This window comes from Xylaria bambusicola (genome assembly GCF_022495145.1).
Source record: "Xylaria bambusicola strain CBS 139988 unplaced genomic scaffold F5B22scaffold_17, whole genome shotgun sequence".
NCBI classification, from domain to species: domain Eukaryota; kingdom Fungi; phylum Ascomycota; class Sordariomycetes; order Xylariales; family Xylariaceae; genus Xylaria; species Xylaria bambusicola.
Window position 1 is genome coordinate 457,585 of NW_025953570.1, and position 22,088 is coordinate 479,672.

The 22,088-nt window shown below is 48.0% G+C and overlaps 5 protein-coding genes across 5 annotated transcripts; 3 read left to right on the forward strand and 2 right to left on the reverse strand.

Annotated features, from left to right (window-relative positions):
• The first annotated feature begins 453 nt into the window (after positions 1 to 453).
• On the forward strand, positions 454 to 1,517 carry F5B22DRAFT_604294 (Alpha/Beta hydrolase protein). The gene has a single exon (XM_047974785.1). It carries the CDS (start codon positions 634 to 636, stop codon positions 1,435 to 1,437), a length of 804 nt encoding a protein of 267 aa, XP_047831449.1. The 5' UTR covers positions 454 to 633; the 3' UTR covers positions 1,438 to 1,517.
• A 399-nt stretch (positions 1,518 to 1,916) lies between these two features.
• F5B22DRAFT_655026 (acetyl-CoA synthetase-like protein) lies at positions 1,917 to 5,517 on the forward strand. The gene is made up of 2 exons (XM_047979860.1): positions 1,917 to 3,069; positions 3,125 to 5,517. The coding sequence occupies exons 1-2, from the start codon at positions 1,969 to 1,971 to the stop codon at positions 5,348 to 5,350; spliced, it is 3,327 nt and encodes a 1,108-aa protein (XP_047831450.1). The 5' UTR covers positions 1,917 to 1,968; the 3' UTR covers positions 5,351 to 5,517.
• F5B22DRAFT_119234 (uncharacterized protein) lies at positions 5,400 to 9,080 on the reverse strand. Its single transcript, XM_047968876.1, has 10 exons — positions 8,282 to 9,080; positions 8,155 to 8,186; positions 7,620 to 8,087; positions 7,306 to 7,564; positions 7,159 to 7,180; positions 6,836 to 7,079; positions 6,721 to 6,735; positions 6,436 to 6,642; positions 5,815 to 6,350; positions 5,400 to 5,647 (listed from the first exon to the last, which is right to left on the reverse strand). The coding sequence occupies exons 1-10, from the start codon at positions 8,391 to 8,393 to the stop codon at positions 5,449 to 5,451; spliced, it is 2,094 nt and encodes a 697-aa protein (XP_047831451.1). The 5' UTR covers positions 8,394 to 9,080; the 3' UTR covers positions 5,400 to 5,448.
• A 1,318-nt stretch (positions 9,081 to 10,398) lies between these two features.
• F5B22DRAFT_645983 (peptide synthetase) lies at positions 10,399 to 20,588 on the reverse strand (the record flags this gene model as incomplete). Its single annotated transcript, XM_047978668.1, has 7 exons — positions 10,399 to 10,602; positions 10,674 to 12,040; positions 12,090 to 12,143; positions 12,203 to 13,693; positions 13,756 to 14,215; positions 14,276 to 20,400; positions 20,471 to 20,588. 7 exons carry the CDS (start codon positions 20,586 to 20,588, stop codon positions 10,399 to 10,401), a joined length of 9,819 nt encoding a protein of 3,272 aa, XP_047831452.1.
• A 633-nt stretch (positions 20,589 to 21,221) lies between these two features.
• F5B22DRAFT_645984 (uncharacterized protein) lies at positions 21,222 to 21,920 on the forward strand (the record flags this gene model as incomplete). The annotated part of the gene is made up of 1 exon (XM_047978669.1): positions 21,222 to 21,920. The coding sequence occupies one exon, from the start codon at positions 21,222 to 21,224 to the stop codon at positions 21,918 to 21,920; it is 699 nt and encodes a 232-aa protein (XP_047831453.1).
• Between the last annotated feature and the right edge of the window lie 168 nt (positions 21,921 to 22,088).

The following is a 22,088-nucleotide window of genomic DNA, read 5'->3' on the forward strand; positions in this document are numbered from 1 at the left end:
TTGCGGGCTAACGCGATAATTTTTTCTTTGAGAAAGTGACCGAGAGCTCTAGGCTAGGTTCATGTAGGCGAGTAGGAGAATCTTGCTGCTCGACTGCTACACTAGTGTAGAATTCTGTCGACTATCTATCCAACTAGTGGTCGACCAATATGGTAGTGTATGATCAATTGTGTGTCTGATAGAGACTTGTCGGAATCAAGAAGCGCAGCGCCGATCAGGAGTGGCAATGTATATTTTCAGCTTTTCGCTCTAAGAAGGGCACTTAAAAGCTTTTACTACTTGCTAAGAGCCTCAGCGCCTGCCGGACCCTAGTGTCTACTACCCAGAAATGTACTACACGTTGGTTGGTTGGGGCTCAAGTTGATGATCTTTTTGCACATGTCATAGATCAAGCCGTTCCGAAACCCTCTGGGTCCGCTCTTTTTACCGCTTTCCCAAGTATTCAAGGGTACCGGAATTTCGGTAATCGGTAAACCCCTACGCGTACGGATTCGGGGCTGTCCTTCTCACAACATTTCCACATAGCAAAAAAGAAAGTTTCATTAGAGCAACACTGAGAATGAGACGTAAGTACAATAGGGTCATGTCACAACAACAATTCATGGTATTCGCCCCTAGACAGTTGGATAAGCAATGTGTTCTACATCTGCCCCTGAAGATTTGACAACGGTCCCTCCTAACCACCCTCCTGCGGTTATTTCTGCGCTTATTCAAGATGATCCGGAATTTTCGGAACAACCGCCACTCGTATTGATCCATGATGGAGGTGGCACTACTGTTAATTACTACTACTTGGCCGATCTTGAGCGTCATGTCTGGGGAATCAGCAACGAAAAGTTAGTCGATGAGGCAGCCTGGCCGGGCGGCATAAACCAATTGGCTCAGACCTATGTCGACCTCATTCTTTCCGAACTACCCCACGGACCCCTGATCTTCGGAGGATGGTCCGTGGGGGGTCTCATCGGCTTAGAGATGGCTAAGATCTTGGCCGGAAATGACCAGACCCCTGTTCTCGGTGTTGTCATGTTAGATACATATTACCCGTCTGCCAAAGATGGCGAGCGGGATAGAGATACACCTCCTATAGAATGGGGTGAGGCAACGACAGAGGAGTCTAAAAAAGTCACTCTGAAGAACCTTGAAAATTCGGCCAAATTCTCGCAGCAGTGGGCTAAAGGTAATCAGGGTGCGATGAGTAGCGCCGAAATACCCCCAGTCATTCTTCTTCGCGCAAGCCAAAGTCACAGCATTTCCGACGCAAAATTACGCGGAGGAAGCAACGTTCTGGGTTGGGAAAATCAGCAGTCTGACTTCTTCACTCGTGTCATTGACGTGCCAGGAAACCACTACACTCTATTCAAGGACGAGAATGTAGATGGTCTGACTGAAGGACTTATTCAAGCATGCGAACTGTTAGAGGATCTGGAGGACGTTTAAGCATCATTTTATATGGCCATGATTCGACTAGTACATAGCGCTAGATTCAGTAAATAGTATGTTCTAGGGCTATCTATTGAAATATAGAATGACTTGATATACTAGGCACTGAATGATAACCGTCGGTAAAGACACGGCTTACCTACTGTATAAGTCCCTGCTAGCTACGTGGACGGCTACCGGTTCTTTAGTCCCACTAAAGTCCAATTTGTCCTCGAGATTGTATATGATTCAATTCCAGCTCACACCAGTAAGAGAAGTAGAGGAACAATACCGATGAAATAGTAGCCACGGAAAAGTCGGCCGAGAATCGGTATTGAGAGTTCGCCCATGTACCGGTCATCCGCTTGATAACCTGGTCGCCCTACTATTGACGCGACAAAGGATTACCGGCACAGGTATTAACATTTCGAGTACCACGTGAGTTCGGTTTACAACATGAGCAGCCAAGTTCGTCTTCAACGTGAGATTGAGACGTTTGTTGCTTATGGTCACTTCTTCATTGACTAGTTGTCTATACGCCACGTCAATATGCAGAAACTTAGCTTTCCATTGTTACGTACTATTGTTAATGATCATGAGATCGAGTCCGTACTGCCTTGTCCAGAGGAGCAACGTCGTGCACTAAGTTTAGTAAAGAACCATGAAGTCCACACTATCCTCTTCGAACTACAATTTGGAGGCGATATATCCATTGCTAGGTTAAGAAATGCTTGGCAGAATGTCGTTCAGCAAAGAAGAGAACTACGAACTGTCTTCGCAAGGGGCCCAGGTGCCACTGATATCTTTCAAGTAGTTTTGAAGAATTACGATGCCTTGCTTACACATGCGGATTATGAAGAAAGAGACGATATTGAGGCCAAGATCGAGCAGGACACCTTGCCAGTTCTCGTTCCGGGAGCGCCAATGCACGTTGCTCAGGCTTACACAACTGGGGGCTCTTCTTTGCTGCTCAGGGTGTGCTATAATGACATTGTCATTGACAGTGATTGTCTGGTCAGGATACAGACAGACCTACCCCGAGCTTATTATGCATTAGCTGGTCCCAAAGCAACACCTGCCACTTCCCATGAGACGCAGGTCCAGAAAGAGACACACGCTCAAGGCAATGTATTCGAGCGCATGAAGAACGCAGAACCTACAATTCTAGGCCTCGGCACGGTCGTGGCGCAGACGGCAGTAGCGGAGTACACGAATGAGACGATGCTGGGCTCCCTCGGCGAATTGCTCCTCCTTCAATGTTCAAGCCAAGGAGTTGCGCCTATAAATGCTATACAGGCACTTTGGTTGGTCTTGCTGGCGAGATATCTTCGCCTTGAACAGCCTTGCTGCGTTTATAGAATGGCACAGGATGACGTTTCATCTGAGAATAGCAGTAACCCTGGGGTTGGCCGACGAGAGTTTCTATGTACCGGCCTTTTCACGGAGGATGACCGCTTCGCAGATCTTGTCAAAAGGCTGAATGGCCAAGTACTGGAGGACATCAAAGCAAATTCGTCGACAGATTTCCCCCTTATACACGACGGTAAACGAATTTGTAACTCAAGTGTATGTTGGTATGACCTGACAGCTTCAAATGAAGCAAACCAGGTATTGAGTATGAAGCCGGTCAAAGCAAAGGGCTCCGAGGAGGTGAGTTCAGAACATGTCGCACAGTCTATCATATCTTATTAATGAGATTGGTTAGCACGACGTAGCTTTGATCGTCATTTATACCGGAGCAGAGCTTATGATCCAATTGCGGACGGGTGTCACAATCGAGACCTGGTTGGCCAAAAGCATCGCCGACATGTTCATGCAGTCTCTCGAGTATGTCTTGAGTAAGCCTGAGTGTAGAATCGAAGATATACCGTCTTGCAGTCAGAATGATATATATACGATACAGCGATGGAACGGAGGTGATCTACCGAGGCAAGAAAGCTGCATACACGAAATGATACGTGAGCAAGCTTTACTGCGTCCTGATGCTCCTGCGGTTCTCGCTCACGATGGATCGCTATCTTACGCAGGCCTCGAGGCGCTGACAACCCGAGTAGCCAACACATTCTTCACTAAGCTAGGATTCCAACATGAGGAGAAGATTATCCTACAGCTCCCCCACTCTCTCTGGGTGATTGTCGCCATGCTATCTGTCATGAAGGCTGGCTCTGCTTTCGTCTCGCTGGACGAGAACGTTCCTTTACACCGGGTTAAATCCATTGCCTTGAAGTCCAATGCACGATTTGTCCTCACTACCCAAGCGTCTACGTCTAAATACGATGAAATTGGCTTGCAAAGCATCGTTCTAGACCAGTCCTTCGCAGATAATGAAACATTGCCGACGGCAGCGAACTGGACGAACTCAAACGTGCGCCCATCTGATCTTGCATACGTGATCTTCACATCAGGCAGCACAGGTGAACCGAAGGGCTGCGCGATCGAGCACCGAGCTTTTTGCTCCTATGCGCTGACATTCGGCCCCGCGTTTCGGCTTGGACCTGACAGCCGTGTGATTCAATCCACGTCGTATTCATTCGACGTCTCGCTCAAGGAAATCTTCCTGGGGCTTCTTTCCGGATCGTGCCTCTGTATACCATCCGACTATGATATCATGAACGACATCGGTGGTGCTGCAGCGCGCATGCGCGTCAACTACGCCAATTTCACACCGTCAGTTGCCGCGCAATTGAACCTTGAGGCCGCAAATTGCATTAGAACGCTGGTCCTCGGTGGCGAGGCCTTGACTCCTGACATCATCGCTGCTTGGGTGCCCCGGGTTGATGTTCTTCTTGGTGGTTATGGACCTAGTGAAGTGTGCCCAACATCTGCTGTCGTCGGTCCATTATCTCTGCAGTCAAATTTCCGGAATATTGGCTCTCCGATAGGAAACAAAAGCTGGGTCGTGGATCCTTCGAACCACGACCGACTTATGCCTGTCGGAGCTGTGGGAGAACTTGTGCTGGAGAGCCATGCTATTGGTAGAGGATACATCGGTGACGAGGAACGAACATCTAAAGTATTCATTGAGAACCCCGCGTGGTGCGCTTGGCCCGATCTAAGTACCAAAGAACCCGGGGAGAAAAGACGCATGTACAAGACTGGAGATCTAGTCGCGCGGTGTGGCGACGGATCGCTGTTGTATTTTGGCCGCAAGGACATGCAAGTCAAATTGCGAGGCCAGCGCATAGAGCTTGGCGATATCGAGAGCAATCTGAAAGCTATCCTAGCGGTCGATTTAGCTGTAGAGGCCGGTATTCCTCGAGGAGGGGGTGTCGAAGATAAAATGCTAGTCGCCTTCATTTGTCTCGGGTCTCAGTCGTTGGTACCTACTGACTTGACCTTGGTCGACCCTCAGGTTCAGGCGAGGCTACATACTTTGCTTGCAAACTGCGAAGAAAGACTTGCAGAGAAAATAGCACGCTATATGTTGCCCTCGGCATATGTGCCGCTCCGCATGCTTCCTGTCACGACTTCAGGGAAGCGGGATCGTCGGGGATTGCAGCAGATAATTTCCTCCTTACACAAACAGGAACTTCTAGCTTGGCACAGACCAGCAGCGAAAGAATCAAAAGGCCGGCCGATTGTCACGGAAATGGGGAAACGAGTAGCCAGTTTATGGTCCAAGGTTCTGAAGATCGAGGTTGAAGATTTGAGTTTGGATGATGACTTCGTCAATAGAGGGGGTGACTCACTCGCTGCCATGAAAGTTGCAAACTTGGCTAAGGAGGCAGGGCTCAGGTTGACCTTCAGAGACATATACCGTCGTAGTCGCATCCTCGGCGATCAGATCGAGCTTTGTCTTAAAGGGGCGGCTTCTACTACTGCTACAAGGATGGCGAGAGCACCAAGATCCGGCCGCGCCCTCAAGCCTAACCAGTTCAGAGGCGAAAGTGATACTACATCACGCTTCAAACACCCTGTGGTTATAAGTTAAAATAAACTGAGCGAGGTGAAGCGAGAGCGACCGTGCCAATTGATTTCGTTATTTAGATATGTCCGAACACAGTGGCGAATCTCACATTTAGTGATTGATCAACTATCCGATCGTATTATTCTGACTAGATCTAGTATCTCTTCGAATGGCAGCGAGCTGTCGCCCAAATACATGCCACCAAATGTTCCACAGCAAATTCCTAGATAAGTCAGAGACTCTTTTTTCGTATCCGCGTCTCCATACTGGATGCCGTAGGTGATTACGCATACAGAGATAATCATTAAGCCGCGCAGGCGCCTGGTGACGTACGACCCGTTGTTAGAATGGCTTGTTGCTAGATAGACGGGAGAGAAAAGAAATGGGTGATTGGGCAAGAACAGACACATTGCCGTTTTTTTTTTTTTGCTTTGATAGCGTTTCTGTAAGAGGTAATAGAATGAAGAACAACAGGTAGCGGATAATACCTGGCCAGTGTCTTGTCCAGCGAAACAATCTCATTAGCGTGAGAAACAATAGTGTAAGCCGATTCAAGACATTTCTCTAGAGTGTCGACTAGGACGACCCGACGATCCGTTGCAGACTCAGCCCCAACATCCATATTGAGTAACGTATCGCCATCTCGAATGGGCGAAGACTGTGGCGGCGATATCGATTCTACGAGGGGTTTGAGCCACGGTGCAAATAAGAGGTAAACGCACTCGTGGTACGAGCAAAAGATTTGCAGCTTCGCTCCGGCATCTTCATCTCCACACAGCCGCTTTTCGAACCCCCGGCCTGCTGTGAGTTGCTTTGTGGGATCCGATAAACAGCCGCGCCAGCGCACCAAGTCAGAAATGCACGCTTGTAGCTCTTCTGTCGTCTTCGCTGATACTGGGCGGGTGTACACACGACTAAGACTACGCGCCAGCAATGAGGCCGCAGCGACTTGGATGATTAATGTGTCTTCCTCTGGGTGGTTAGGCTCTGTGGGAAGATGATCAATGAAGTCGGAGTGGAGTAGCTTGAGGATAACACGTCAGCGCATCATGAGACGTTGCTTATTCAATGAGACTGGCTCAGTTAGCGAAACGAGAAAAGCCACGCACCGGAGGTAAACCACGAAGGACAGAAAAAGTAGTCTCTAGGTAATACAGAACCCAAACAGAACGTTTGACGAGTCTCTGATCCTCTACGTTTGTGAAAGTCCTCCGTACAATGACTGAATTGGTATACTGTAATTCTCGGACGCAATTGACTCCTATTGACAAGATCTCGCATAGTCTGGAATCGTTGATACTGGAAGCGATGATGCTCTGGTTGGTCATCATTGATTAGCTTTACCATCGACTAATACAGGAGAGTATAGGAGACTAGCGAGGAATTGAACGTACAAGCAGGATGATTGTCTGTAATTGCACCCAAGAAAAAGGGGCGACGTGTTAGTTAACTTTCTATTTATTCGGTCATATGACGCCTTTGAGCACGTATCAGATGCAATTCACTTACTTGAAGCTTTAGGAGGCTACTTGGTAATCCCTGCAAGTTGGCGAGAGCGTCCAAGTGAGAATGGGCATATTCCTGGCTATCGATCGAGGGAAGCCCCTCTAATTCGGCGGGGTTGCGCAACACATTAAGCCCTATGGTGATGATGGCGTCGCTGAACAACGATAATAACACATCAGGATGTGAGGATTCGCGTACCTCTGAAATTTTCTTGACCACATCTGTCTTACGCAGGAATGTAGGAATTCTATTACAAGTGGTTAACGACATTTGGGAGATGAACATACATGTCTCCGTCACTACTAAGTGTAAGTGTGCGCACTTACTCAACATTATTCTTGAAACAAGCTATAGCCATTGTTTAGCAAGTGTTCTGAAGGAATGGAGAACAGGCGCCAAGATATAAAAGGGGTAAGGAGCAAAAGAACCATAATCGAGTGTTATGAGTCGCTCAAAGGGAACGTCGTACTAACCTTCGACACATCGCTGAATAATTCCATCGTGTGCATTCTTGGTAAGTGAAACTGTACCATGCATAATATTCTGCTTAGGAATATTAGCGGGAAAATGAGATTTTGTTAGGCTTCGTAATATGCGGCAGGTTTCAAGGTGTTTGCGCGAGTCCCGTTGCGGTGCAGGTAACTCTGCTAAGCCGAAGGACGTGGTCAAGCGATAGTCAATATTTGCATCTACTCGGCAATATTCTGGTAAACCCTTCAGGGGTTGTATGATCTTCATTTCCATGTTCTAGCTTTATTCTATCATGAATCGTGAAGCAATGACTCACATGATCAGCCACTTTGGTTATTCGCCGCTCAAGTGTAGTCCACGGTGAGGACAGAGTGCAGGCGCTGTCTGTGGCAGTACTTCTGCCTGTTTCAAGCTCTAGTGGCATGGTTGATGAAGATATTGCCGAGTCGTTTATGGGATATTGTGCTCCCAATATCCCCTCGGCTGCAGGGTAGTCTCTTGGTTGCGAGATGGCCAGGTCTTCGGTTGGGGTTGGAAATGAGAATGTACCAGATGGAAACAAAAAGTCTATATTCGTGTCGAGGGAGAACATCGCGGGTGACGAGCCCACAAGTGACAAGCTTTGCGGGCCACTTGTATCTTCGAGGCCGTCACTTTCCGTAGAACTCGGGGGGCGATCTCTGTCGTGTTCCGGCCTGTTCGAAACAGGTGCTGGTAGACTGAGCTCGCGCGTGTCCGAAGTTTTCCTTGATCTAGGCTCATAATGACACGTTGAGCCAATCCGCTTGCATATATCAGATCAGCTATGAGATAACAGTTGTGGGCAGCGGTCAACGTAGGGGGTGCCTTACGTCGCATGCGGAGCAAGGAGTTCCTCCGTTACCTTTCATATGCACGTATTAGTAACTGAATAAGCTTCCACAGACTCGCTCTTCTAACAACATAATCCAAGTAAAATATAAATATATGTCTACCCACAGCGAATTTTCTTATGTTTACAGCTCCTACAGGCGCCACGACGTCTTGTGATAACTTTGGGTGGCGTCTTGGGGTCGTTGTGACCACCAGATACTGAGGGTGGTTTTGACATTGTTAGGATCAAGAGTTGCGGTTTGCGTGTCGCCGGAATTCATCATCCCAGATTTTTCCGAAAGCGGGAGATAAGTAGGTAAGAAAAATGCCTATACAGGTTATGATACAGCCTCTTTTTCGATTTTCAATATAGTTGATAGAAGAGGTTTAATTGTGTCCCAGACTTCAGTGCTTGACATTGTTTTCGTAGGTTCTAAAAGCAGTCACCACCGGGTGACAACTCACATGTAGCGTATAAGCTGAATAATTCCGAGAAGTGAGAACGGGGATGCGGGGATGCGTTGGGATAGTCTAACCGGTGACGGGGGTCCTGACGCATAGGATCTTAAGTAAATCTTGATGAGGATTGTATCCCTACCAAAGGAATGCTGCTGAGAGCATCACTGGGTGATCGCTTATGGGTATAACAACCATATTCTTGTCCGTTGGTCATAGTTGTACAAGCGGCAATGACCCAAAGCCACGATTTCTAATCATCTTGCCCCTGTCATTGCATTAGGCAATAACATGTAGATTGAAGGAGCTGATTTCTTGCCCTGTCTTCGCCCGAATGGTATCGCAAGAATTACTGGTGGGCATTATATTGCATCAAATAATCTTCTAATCTATACAGTGCTTCTTACGAATGAACTCACCTGCGTACATTAGTTAGCAAGTGAGCCAACTCGCCGAGGTCAGTCTGTTGTCTGCTATGTGACGAATTGCTCCATCCATGTTCCTGGAGGTTTTATGTTCTCTTAATATTAGTAAGCCATCACGAGTACATATAGGTGAACCCCTTTCTCGCCGATTTCACATTCGGAAAGCCAAGTACGCTAAATCGGAAGCACGAACTTGATCTTTTCAACGGCGCGCTGTTGCTTTAATCTCAGAAAATGCGGAACTTCTCATAGCACTCTCGTCATGTTGTATTGAATCCTCAGCAGGCACAACCAGGCTCGACAATAAAGCTAGACATCATCTGCCGCGTCATGCACATAGACGTCAAGTTCATACTATTACGTATCGAGAATCCAATGACCTACTTAGCAAGGCGGTGTAAGAAAACAGCGAGAGACTCAACACCTCTGTGTTCAGTGCAGAGTCCCTCAGTTTTTTTTTAACCGCCTCGCTTAGTACTGTCAAGGTCCCTCGGATATTAGCTTGGATTGACGTGCTAGAAACCCTGGTAGCCACATAGGACTTGCCACACAAGATCTGCTTCATCTTGCTTGGCCTGGTAAAGCCGAGAGAAATATACCATATACCTAGGTTCAATGCGGGGAAGATATCGTGACACTTTCGGTGCCTCGGCTCTCTAACTTTCGCGATATAACCGTGTTTTCCCTCTTGCGAACACCTGCCCTGTAGCCCACGATATCATCTCTTACGGGGTCTTCGGCATTTCCAGCCCATAGTCTATTTGATCCAATCAGCTGTGCAGCGGAGATGCATGGCGCGCAATTTGTTCCTGCTTGCACCATTATCCTACTATACGTAGGTAAGCTTATATCTTACCATCCAGATCCTCTCTATTCTGTCACATCGTTCATGTGTGGGCAGATTACTATTTAAGGTATCGCCGCCCACCTTAGGTCAGTAGACTACCGGTACGTTTCCCGAGCGTGCCGAGTATACGGTGCCGAGCCTGAGGCTCTCTATACGTTGGCGTATTGTGGAGGTGATAATAGTGCTTACGTGGTACTTCAGATTCGTGGAGATAATGGGGCCGAGACGGGACGGGTTCTTACAGTAGGAGGATTCAGAACGTGAGCCTGTTGTATATTCTAAGGGGCAGTTAAAGCTTAGCAACTGTCTAGTCGAACGTGTAGCGGATCACGTCTCCTCTCCTCGCGTAACCATGTAAGCATTGTAAGCACCTTCTCATACGCTAGAAACAGTGGCTATTGTCGACATAAGTACATCCTTAGTAACAGGCTCATCATCTAAGCTACTTGTCGAGAAGCACGTCCAAAGCACAGACCTTTGGTCATGTTATGTTCGTAAAGCAAACCTAATGAACGTCACCTCGTGTCAAGGCTTGTGACAAGACTAGCGAGTTCGTCCGCTGCTTGGCATTCTCCACTAACCACAAGGGCCAGGATTGCTGCATACACATCTGCCATTTTCTGCACCTCGAGACCCGAGTGTCCCCAATTGTAGAGAGTCAGTGCGCCATCGAGGACGGCCGCATCTGGAAGCTCGTTGAAGCTAAGGATGATTTGTTGCTGCAACGTCGTGTGTGAGCAACGAGACGAACCCTCAAGGTTTGACGTTAGCGCTGTAGATCAAGACTCACCTCGTGGGGATCCTGCTTCAAGATTGACCGCAGCTTCATGACCGGTTCCGGCCCTGACCGTTTGACCTTGCGATAGTTCACGAGCGTATTGAAAAGCGGACTTTCTGGCAGTTGGAGTCCGAGGTTACGTTCGACTGCCGATAGGTCAAAGACCTTATGTGTCATGCTGTCGGTATTGTCGTCCTGTAATTTACAAATAGCTTCTTGGATCGGACTTTCCAGATCTACTTGTGCGACTAAAACTGTCAGCATTGGACCTACTATTTCGTCAGCGTCAGGAATATCAACATCCCGATCCGAAGCAAGGTGCCCAAAACAGACCGACGTCTGCCCCGTGTAAGCACTCAGCAATATGGCCCAAGCAAATTGCAATAATGTCGACACCGTGACACGCGCGTTGCGGCAGTATTGATCCACCGCGGCATCAATATCTATTCTGAATCTGACTACAGACATCGCGTCGGCCCCATGGGCGGGTTTCGCACCATGATCAGCTGACCTGGATCCTGACCCAAGAATTGTCGGTTTGGCCCGGCGCAATTTTCGGGTCCAGAACCCTGTGCTGGCTCCCAGATCTCGCGACTCTACGTCATCAAGATAACTTGCAAATCGGGGAAGACGGCCTACATCCGTGAGAAGCGATGAAGCGCCGCGATAAAACACGTCCCAATCATAGAGAACATGTGCCAGCGAAACATGGTCAATTAACATGTGGCCCATCAGCAGGTGCATGTATACTTGCTTGGTTGAGGTAACGTAGAGATCTAGCCATAGTGGAGGTGTTAGTGTTGTCGATGAGAGGCTTGATCTCACATGCTCTGTCTTCTCAATGCTCGCTTTGAGGGCCATTTCTTCTGTAGCAACCTCAAACACCCCACAGGCTGCAGCTGATTCATTCAAAATGAATTGATAAGCAGCACTGCCATCTTTGGTAAAGGGTATAGCGGTACGAAGAATAGCATGCCTCGCTACTGTTGCTTTCCAGGCGCTTAGGAGTCGTTCGGGGTCGGGATTCTTGTCGGGTAGTTGATAACCTCCTATTTCCGCGAACAAGTTGTAGAGATACGGTCTCCAAGGTAAGGTGTGAAGAGAAGAAGTTGTTCTCGACTGGAAAGGTGTGCTTTGATGTACGGATAAGATCTTGGATCTACTAGCCGGGTCGAATCCATACTCGGACAAAACTTCATCGACGGACAGCGCCTTTCTAGACCCTCTAGGTTGATTCCTCGACCGCACATCAGTAGTTAGGTCCTTTGCTTCCCAAGTCTCAAGTGCCAACGCGAGTTCCCGAATGCTGTTGCTTCTTAGTACGTCCTGAGTTTTCACAGGTGAGCCTGCTTGGCTCAAGAAGCGAGAAACGTTCATTGCTAAGACGGTTCGTTAGCAGGGCTCGACTTAGGAGAAAGTGTGACTTACCCGAGATTGAATCACCCCCAAGTGCGATGAAATGATCGTCTTTGTCGATAAGGTCTACAAAACGGGACGTATCAGTCTTCTGACGAACCTTGCTGTCTTTGGTTAAAACTTACCACCTGGGATTGCTAAAACTTGTGACCAAGCAGACCTTACCAGCTTTTCAGCTTCGGTGTCAGTCCCGGAACCTGATCCTCTTGAACTGCTCATCAATTGTCGAGTAAGTAGCAAGGTTTTTTCGTCCATTGTCTCTAGCCATTGATTCACCAGTTTCCTGTCCAATTTGAACGAAGCTAAGGTTGGTATGTCTTCTACAACGCACCAGGTATTGGGGACCATGTAAGATGGTAGTTTGGCTGAAACAAACGACCGAATTTCTTTTAAAGCTTCCGATACCGATGAATGATCGGCTTTGTTCAGTACTTCCGGGTCATTGACTAGCCGAATCGTTCGGCTCCGTGATCGAGGCGTATGACGCAGCTGAGTAAGACTTAAAACTACGACTAATCGAGATCCTAGAACGCCAGACTTTGGCTGCATCACCATAGAATGATGAATTTCGGGAGATAGATCGAGTTGGCTCTGTATCTCTCCGAGCTCAACTCGCTGACCGCGAACTTTGATTTGCGCATCTCGCCGTCCTAAAATCCTCAGCGATCCATCATCAGCATAGCGTACCAGATCTCCAGTGCGATAAACTTTCTTTGGTCTACCATCGAACCAATCCTCGATATTGGGAAAGGCCTTCTCAGTCTCAGCCGGTCGATTGAAGTAACCACGGGCGAGGATCGGCCCTTCTAGAGTCAATTCACCAATTGCTCCGATGGGCATCAATTTCTCAGGATTCTGCGGATCGGTGACTCGTCCATGACAACCGACAGGCCAACCTATGTTAGAAGGGTCAGAGAATTCGGAAAAGGCGGCCCCGACCGTGCTGGTAACCGTGCATTCGGTCGGACCGTAACTCGGGCGCATATGAACTCGTGGACTCCAAAGCCTAGTTAGTGAGGCATTCATTGCCTCGGCGTGCACTGTAATAAATTTCAAAGGAGGAACCACGTTATCTGGGTTAAGAGTTTGCAGAAATGATGGCGTCAAGGCAGCCCAATTGACGCCAGCTTCCTGAATGAAGGAGGTAAGTCTCTCTGGGCTCATCCGATCGTCGTCGGACGGTACACAAACGCAGGCGCCGACGACTAAGGCTGTAAGTATCTCCTCCATGCATGCATCAAAAACGAAGCTACTGAATTGAAGAAGGCGGGATGAAGGAAGGATCTGCAGCCAGTCTGAGTTCGCCGCCATGGCTGAGCAGAAGTTTCGATGCTCAATGACCACACCTTTCGGCTCTCCTGTGCTGCCAGAAGTGAATATGATGTAAAGGGCGTTTGACGGATCTACGCGGCTATCAATGGCAATAGATGCCGGTGGATTTGTCACATCCCCGTTTTCTGCAAGTGTATCGTGATCAACTATAAGCGTGTGTGGCACTAATGATTGTATGACCTCTCGGGTATTGGACGATACCAGTGCTAATCGAGGGTTGGTAATTCTGGTAATTTGTTGCTTTCGAGACGCCGGACTTGATGGATCAATATGGACAAATGTTGCTACATATAGGTGTTAGATTCCTACTAGTCGTTTCGTGTTGTATTACGCAGATGTTACTTACCACCAGCTTTTATGACACTGAGCATTGCCACAATACCCCAAACAGACTTCTCAAAACAGAGTGGAATGATTTCTTCAGGCTGAACAGAGAGATCAAGCAACCTCCGTGCTAGTTTGCTAGTCAAAGCCTCCAATTCACCATATGTTAAGCTACCATCCCACGAGTGAATAGCATGCTTCTCTGGCATGCTCAGTGCTGTAGCCTGGAAGAGCCGATGAACACATTCGTTCTTGGTCTGGAAATTATTGATGTCCCACTTCTGAATTTGTTCTCGGTCATTATCACCAACAAGATCTAAATCTCCGACAAGACACTCAGGGTTGGCAATAACGCTCCTAACGACTCCTGCAAATGTTGAAGCGACTGCATCTGCCATTTTAGGAGATATTAAGCCCGTCTCGTACTCCAAAGAAAGCTTGTACTGATTTTGGCTTTCCAGGACCGTCATAGCAAGCCCGTACTGGAACATGACACGTCAGCATCTACACCAGCCCTACTCGCTTTCCTGCGAAACACTCACCTCCGTAGTATCGATCGACTTTACAAATTCTATCTGAAAGTCTTCACTTGTCGGCTGGTCGATCAATCCCTCTGCCTTTTGGATATTTAGAATGGTATTAAAGCTAACAGCCCGATTCCCTTCCCTAGCCGCATGTAGGACCTGCGAAAGGGGAAGCGTCTGCCGTGATAGATGTTCAATATAGTCTGCCTGCAAACCTTTCGCCACATCGATGGTTTTCATATTCGATCGTATGTTGCTCCTCATTACGAGCATATTGGCAACTGGCCCAACGGCTTTCTGGATGCCAGCAACAGGGAGATCTCTGCCCGAGGACAACAACCCAAAGAGGATATCTTCGGAGTTCAGGTAGGTCCGTAAAACCAGTGTCCATGCAAGCTGAAAGATACTGGGAGTTGTGAGGTCATGGTTGCGGCACAACTGCTTAACATCAGCTTCGGGAGCATGTAGTTGCAAAGTTACGCTCGAGTGAGAGACCTTAGCATTAGGGTCATCGCTTGCATAGGAGAGTCTTGGAAAGTTGCATGGGGCGGCACTTCTTAGATAGCTAGCCCAGTAACTCTTTTCAAGGTCTTTATCTTGATTGGTCACGTAACGGACGTAATCGAGATAGTGATTTTGGGGTTTATCGTGCATCTCAACTCCGCCACAGCCTTGAGCCAAGTCTTGAATGAGAATTTGGGTGCTCGTGCCGTCAGTAAGAAGATGGCTCTTAGTAAGTAACATGTATGTTGATTTATCAGTTGCTTCGCATACCAGGATGCGGTGCAAAGGAACTCCGTCCAGGGGGGAGTTCAACGATTGGTTCTCGGTCTCGAACAACGTGGTTCTGAGGTCTTCAACGCTAGCGCCGTCCTTGATTTGTACGACTGGATCAGCATGATGCAGGACAACCTGCGAGTAGTCTCCTACATCAGTTTCCACAAAGATGGTTCGTAGAATTGCATGTCTTTGAACTGTCCGTCGCCAGCTCTCGACAACTTGCTCACTCTTGACCACGCTTCCTTTGGTGGGGTTGATTTTCAGGAGAAAAGTCTGATTATACGCTGAGGATGTGCCCGAATCCCTCAAGAGACTCGCCATCAACCCTTGCTGCATGGGCGAGCACGGGTACATGCTCTCAATTCCATGCGGTCGCAAGCCTAGCCCTGTAATCTTAGCTAATGTCTTCTGCCTATCGACCCCGAAGCAAATAACGTCACTTTGAGGGGCGGGCATGCTTCGTAAAGAAGAAGAAATGCGAGTTAGATCCCGGATCAGCAGCAACATATCGTCCTGAATCTTAAGTGGCCACGAGGTCAATTCGCTTTGGAATCTCATGTGCTTATTCCATTCGATCTCGACACTCAACGAGCCATTCTTAATCATGGCGACTATCGAGATCAGGCTATATCTCTCTGATTTCTTCCGCTGCTCGCGGCGCATTGCCGAAAGACCTAAAAGGAGCTCAGGATCGTTGCTACGTTTGAACGCTGAACTAGAGCGTTCGAATTGCTGGTACATTCCTAGGAAATTGACGACGATTTCTGCGTGAGCATGGCTTTCACGATATTTAGTAGACCCTTCTTGTGATAGGAAGCGGCAGGTGAAGTAATCGAGACCCTTAGATGGTGTAGCTTCCCTGAAATTCTTGATCTGGTCGAGTGTCTCTATGTCGCTCAACTCCTTATCGTGTGGTACACGCACTGCAACTGGGGCGAATGTTGTGAACCAACCCACTGTTCGAGAAAGGTCAATACTGCCACTAGGTGACTCCCTTCCATGACCTTCGACGAATATTACGGGAGAGGAACGTGTTTGGAACGTTTTCGAGAACGAGGTTGTTATTGCTGCGCATAGAACATCCACAACACTGTATTCCAATTTGTTGCATATGTCTAATAAATCTGCCGTGTCTGAACTTCCAATCTCAAATGTTGTCGTTATGGCATCTCCAAAAAGATTAGGAAGTTTCTCCATAGACCAGTAACTTATATCCACCTCGAGCTTGTCTTCGGGCAAGACTCGCGACGTTTGGATGCTCTGTGCATAAATATTCTGCACTTGACACCATGATTGAAAGGAGATCGGTTCAGGTGGGATGGAACGCTGCTCTGTGACAACGTCCTCGAGTTCTTGGAAAATGATCCTCCACGACACCATATCTACGACCAAATGATGTACACTGATGGAAATTGTGGCCGAAGAGGCAGACCGGAAGATGTCTACCCCCATCATCGGCCCCTTAATCAAGTCAATCCTTGCTTTGGTTTCAGACATAGATCTGAGCTTGAAATTGGTACTAGTGTCTTGATGAAACCGAATTATATATGCTGATCCAGTAGGGGGAATAGGTACTACACGTTGTTTCCAGACCTGAGCCCCAGCAGACGATTCTCGAATAAAGTTAGCGTGTAACATCGGATGTGACTTTACGACGGCATCGAGCGCCGCAATGATAGCTTCATCAGATATGGTTAAGCTTGTGTCGACAACCATTGTCTGTTGGTCAAAGTGGTCTCCATCGGAGTGAAACTGGAAGCTGAGCTGCTGGATTGGTGATAAATCCCACGACGTGTCGACGTCAGTCTTACCGAAGTCGACATTGCGAAATTTCGCGTCTCCGTCGTTGACAACTGTCTCTTGGATATGGACTACGATACGTTCGATATTACGCAGTCGAAGGATATCTGATGCAGGTATTTTAATAGACTCCTTTCTCAGTTCACTACTCAACATCATGGCTGAGATCGAGTCACCCCCAGAGAAGAACCAAGACGTATTCCAATTGACCGCACTTTCAGATACATTCAACACACGACACCATACACGCTTTATTGAATGTTCCAAGTCGGTGCCCGGACGGTCTTGAGTCTCTTCATCCATCCGACTGAAGAGAGCTTTGTAAGACTCCTGGCTGAGATTTTCTAGGTAGCGGAAAACCTGCTTCCTGTCTAGCTTCTTAGAAGAATTCATGGGTATGCTACGGACAAGAATAAAAAGATCAGGGATCATATAAGCTGGTAATTGGTTTGTCAACCAGTCCTGAAGACTCCTTGGGGTTTCAGTTGTTTTCACAGCTTCCACGTCTTCCAACTGTATGTCGCCGCTTGCCGGCTCGGGATGTGTGTTGCTTTCGCCGAGTTTCATCGACACAACGGCTACTAGACGATCTTTCCCAGGACCGGACTTGGGAACTACGACGACGGCATGACGAACTGAGCTTTTCTTCCTCAATTGGCTTTCTATCTCGCCGCATTCGATCCTTTGCCCCCGGATTTTAACTCTGCTGTCGGTTCTTCCCACAAAGTGTAGATCTCCAGTCTCATCGTATCGGACCAAATCTCCTGTTCGATAAAGGCGTGTCCCTGGCCGCCAGACGGCATTTGTGATAAAGGCGGAGTCCGTGACAGATTTAAGACCCAAATACCCTTGCGCAAGAATCGGACCTTCCATTAGCAACTCTCCAATGGATCCTATAGGACAGAGAATATTCGGGTTATTCACGTCAGTGATCCAAGTCGCACAGCCAGCAAAAGCCCTCCCTATGTTAGTGGGATCGCGTCGTCTAGAGACGTCAGGATTGATTGTACTTGTTACGGAACACTCGGAAGGCCCGTAGACTTGCACCAGGCGCCTCCCTGGGATTGCCCATTCCGTTACATTCTCAGTTGTCATGGCTTCGCCTCCCAGTACTACGGTCCTCAGTTTAGGCACCGAGACCGGCGGTATCATAACCATCATAGAAGGGGTGATGTGAACCCAGTTAGCGCCTGATGTATTTATAAACTCTACCAAGGCAGTGTCCCTTTCAATTTCTTTGGGAACACAGAGACAAGCGCCGACGATGAGACTTGTTAGGTGATCTTCCATGCTTGTATCAAAGGAATACGACGCAAACTGCAACACACGGGAGCTTGGATCAATCTGTATTCCGGAAGCGTGATGTCTTGATGCATGCACATAAGCGCTATGGCTAATAGTGACGCCTTTAGGGGTACCTGTAGATCCAGAAGTGAAGATGAGGTATGCTGGGTCGCTTGGATGCACGACTGGCAACAGAGCGGATATGTTTTGAGTTTGTGGTTGGGTGATCTCTGCCTGCAAACCAGTGAGACTGGGTGCTAAAATCTCTTGGCAAAGCGATCGCACTTGGTCCGACATACCCTCGGAACATATGACGAGACCAGCAGATGAGGTGATTCCTAGTTGTTCGAAGAGTTGTCGTATTCGGTCTGGTGGGCTTGAAATATCTATTGGAACAAAAGCTTTTCCCGACTTCATGACAGCTAGTAACGCAATCGAGAATATGGGCGACTTTTCGAATAACAAGGGAATAAAACTTTGCTTGTCGCTTGAAGACTTAAGTATCTGCTGGGACAGAGTGGTGGACATAGTATTCAAGTCATCATAGCTGAATGTCTCCCCCGAGAAATAGATGGCAGGCGAATTAGGCGCACGAATAGTTGCTGCCTCGATTAACCCGTGCACCGTGGCCGTAGTATTAGGATGGTATTGATCAGCCGCGTTCAAGGTTTCCGTATTCCACTCCATTACCTGTTGCAGGTCCGAAGAACTGACCTGCCCAAGTCGGCCAATCGGAACATCAACATCAGTCGCATCTAGAATATGGTCTATAATTGAGAGAAAGGTCTTCATCACTCGTTCTGCCATAATTGTAGAGAGCATCTTAGTAGGATACGTCAACTTCGTCTTTATAACGGTATCCGAATACGTAACGTGGATAGATAGGAACTCTGTCGCATTGAAGCTAGTAATCCGCCTCAATGGCATACTCTTATTTTCATCAACGAGCAATGGCGCATATTGCACAGTCAAGATTGTATTGAACATTTTCTCTGTGGTCTTGAAAAGCTGCTGTACGTGCATAAATGGGACTGACTGGTGTTGTAAAGAGTTGACATAATCCTGTTGGATTGTGTCGACCGTGCTTTTGATACTCGTGGCCTCAAGAAGGGTGGCTCGACGAAGAACGAGGTTGACGAGTGGTCCACAGATTTTATCAGCACCATCAACAGCGATGTCGCGTCCCGAGGCTGTATAGGCGAAGCAGACTTCTTCGTTTCCCGTGTAAGCTCGAAGGAGAATAGCCCATGCAGCCTGAAGGGCAGTTGACATCGTAATTTCCATCTTAGCACAAAACTCACTCAGATCTTTGTGTCTATTGAAAGGGATCTCTACAACTTGGTAGCGATCTGGGACGTTCTGCTCTGCCACCTGAGTTTCTATCGAGAGGGATGGAAAGTTACAGGACTTTATCCCATCGAGATATGACTTCCAGTAGCATAAACTCTCGTCCGAAAGCTGCGCTGACTGATTATATTTGACAACACTGCTGTATCCGGGTACTGGGCTAAGCACCGAACCATTCGCGAGGGTGCAGATCTCGTTGACTATGTTTATAAGCGATGATCCATCGCTAATCATATGATTCAAGTCTAACTGGCAAAATTGCCGGCCGTCCTCGGTGCAGTATATTGTAAGTCGATGAGGCGGGCCCTGAATGTCTTGAGGGTTGAAGCAACTCTCTTCAAAGTCGGCGATTACGGCATCATGATCACTGCACTTAATCCGTTCAACATCGCAGCGTTGCCGCCTCTTGAGAACCACGGCATCGAGTAACCTGGAGGATCCAACATCCGTGGAGGGCACAAATATTGTGCGCAAGCTCTCATGCAGGTCGACAACCGAGTGCCAAGCCGATTCCAGCTTGTCAAGTGTCATGCAGGGACCCAATTCGAAAAGCTCGTGGATTCGATAGAGTTGCTTCCCCTTGGTTTCTCTCGCCACATAGATGCTCTCTTGCATAGGGCTACATGGATACACGTTTTCGACTAGGTCTAATGCTTCCGTACTCCATATCGAATTCTGAAATCCGAGTCCCTCCAAAATCAGGTCCCAAGCGTAGTCCTGTGGCATAAGATTGAATTTTTCATGGCGTCCTTTGCCCAAGCGCGCGCGTGTCTTTTGCTTGACCTTCTTAGGGCGCTTCTGTCTGCCAGCTGGGTAAACTTGTCCCGCTGATAAGCTGGCAATGCTTTTCCGGGCTAATATTTCCCGGAGCGAGAGGCGAATGCCGAGTTGATCACATTTTCGCTTCAGCTTGATAGCTTTGAAAGAATCACCTGTGAAACCACAAGGTTAGCCTCTCACAACTTCTTATCACAGAATAAAACCTAGTGATAGATTGCTAACCGCCAAGTCCAATAAATGAATCTTCAGGACCAATCTGATCTTCAGAGATCAGGAGCACTTCTGCATACAAATTCAGCAGCAATTGCGCAACAGTGTTACTAGTATCTTCTGGTGTCATCTTGGCGCGGGCTCATATGTTATGTGCTGATAAGGGGAGGGCAATCTTTGGCATTGGCTCTATCAGCAATAGCCATGGTAGTAGCATATCTGCAAACTTAGACATCTACCACGAGACACCTATCTAAGCCTAATGAAACCCGGTCTCACTTTCATCTAGGCTCATAGCCGTGTTGCGGTTCCCGATTAGGGTGAGGTTGTAGTCTCATCCGAAACCCGCGCCGGACTCGGCGCGGTGTTGCCTGCCACATATTCCGGGGCCATTAAACTTTCTGTGCCGGTAACGCGTGGATCTTAGATCCTCTCGGTTCCGCATGGATAGATCGGCGTACATGATAGCTTTTGTGCTAAGTCAGAGGACTGTCAGTAAGAGTAAGCTTCCTGCCTCAGAAAATGACCCCTGTAAAATCGGAAAATTATCCGATTCCGAGGTAGTATCGGACCTTCGCATAAGGGTTCCGGGTCTGTGTGTAGTACGGTATTACGTAAGTGCGCTCCGTCTCTGAAATGTCCATTTTCATAACTATCCAGAATAATGTAATTACCGTTTCCCGCCCAAGTGGTTTAACGGGTCCGTCCACCCTCGAACTCCGTTAGACAACAACATCTGCTCACAATTTTCACAATTGCCAAAATGTCGTATACGCCGCTCAAGACGACAACCACCGACGAGGAAGCCATACAGGGGTTAACACAGACAGATGAAGAGGCAGAATGGCCTGTCTCATCACATGTCCCAAAATCAGCGCCCCGGCGTCTGCGCATCATAGATGTCATCAAGGGTGTCGCAATTGCTTTGCTACTCGCAGCGTTCTTTATGCTAGGCCGAATAACAACGTCTGGAAAATGGCATCATTCACTAAGTGGTAATGACACGGCGCTTGTGTCGGTCGGAAAGTGCTCACCGGACTGGAAAGAGGCGGAAGAAGCGGGATGTGTATACGATGTGGTACTGTCAACTTGGATTCACCCTCGTTGCTTTAATGAGGAGATGTATCAGAAGTACAAGATCATCTTGCAGGACATGGACTTCAAGTATTGGCTTGAGCCTGAGATGATCAACGAGATCTCCCTCGAAGCTGTCGAAACGGGGGAGCATGGCTGGGTGTGGACTGATGGGCGATACCATCATCTACACTGCGCATACGCTCTCGAGCGAATTCAAGCGGCCTTGATGAGCGACCCGATAGTCTTGGACACAATTTGTCGGAGCGAGGATCATCTTCACCACTGTTTACAGTATAACGGCAACCCTGAATGGAAGGATGTGAAAGCACCCAATACCACGAGAATCTTCAACGAGCCGTACTATGTTGATTGCCTGATTGGTTAACCCTTGTATATCACCCGTTCCGTAATGAATTGGCGCTCAGAAGAAGGTTGACGGAACAGACATGTATGTAGAATCTACACGTAGCGCCCTAGGACTGGTACAACGCCAGCCACCTTTTCCATTTGGCTGTTAGGTGAAGCGAAGGCAGATTGTAGCAACTTGCCATGA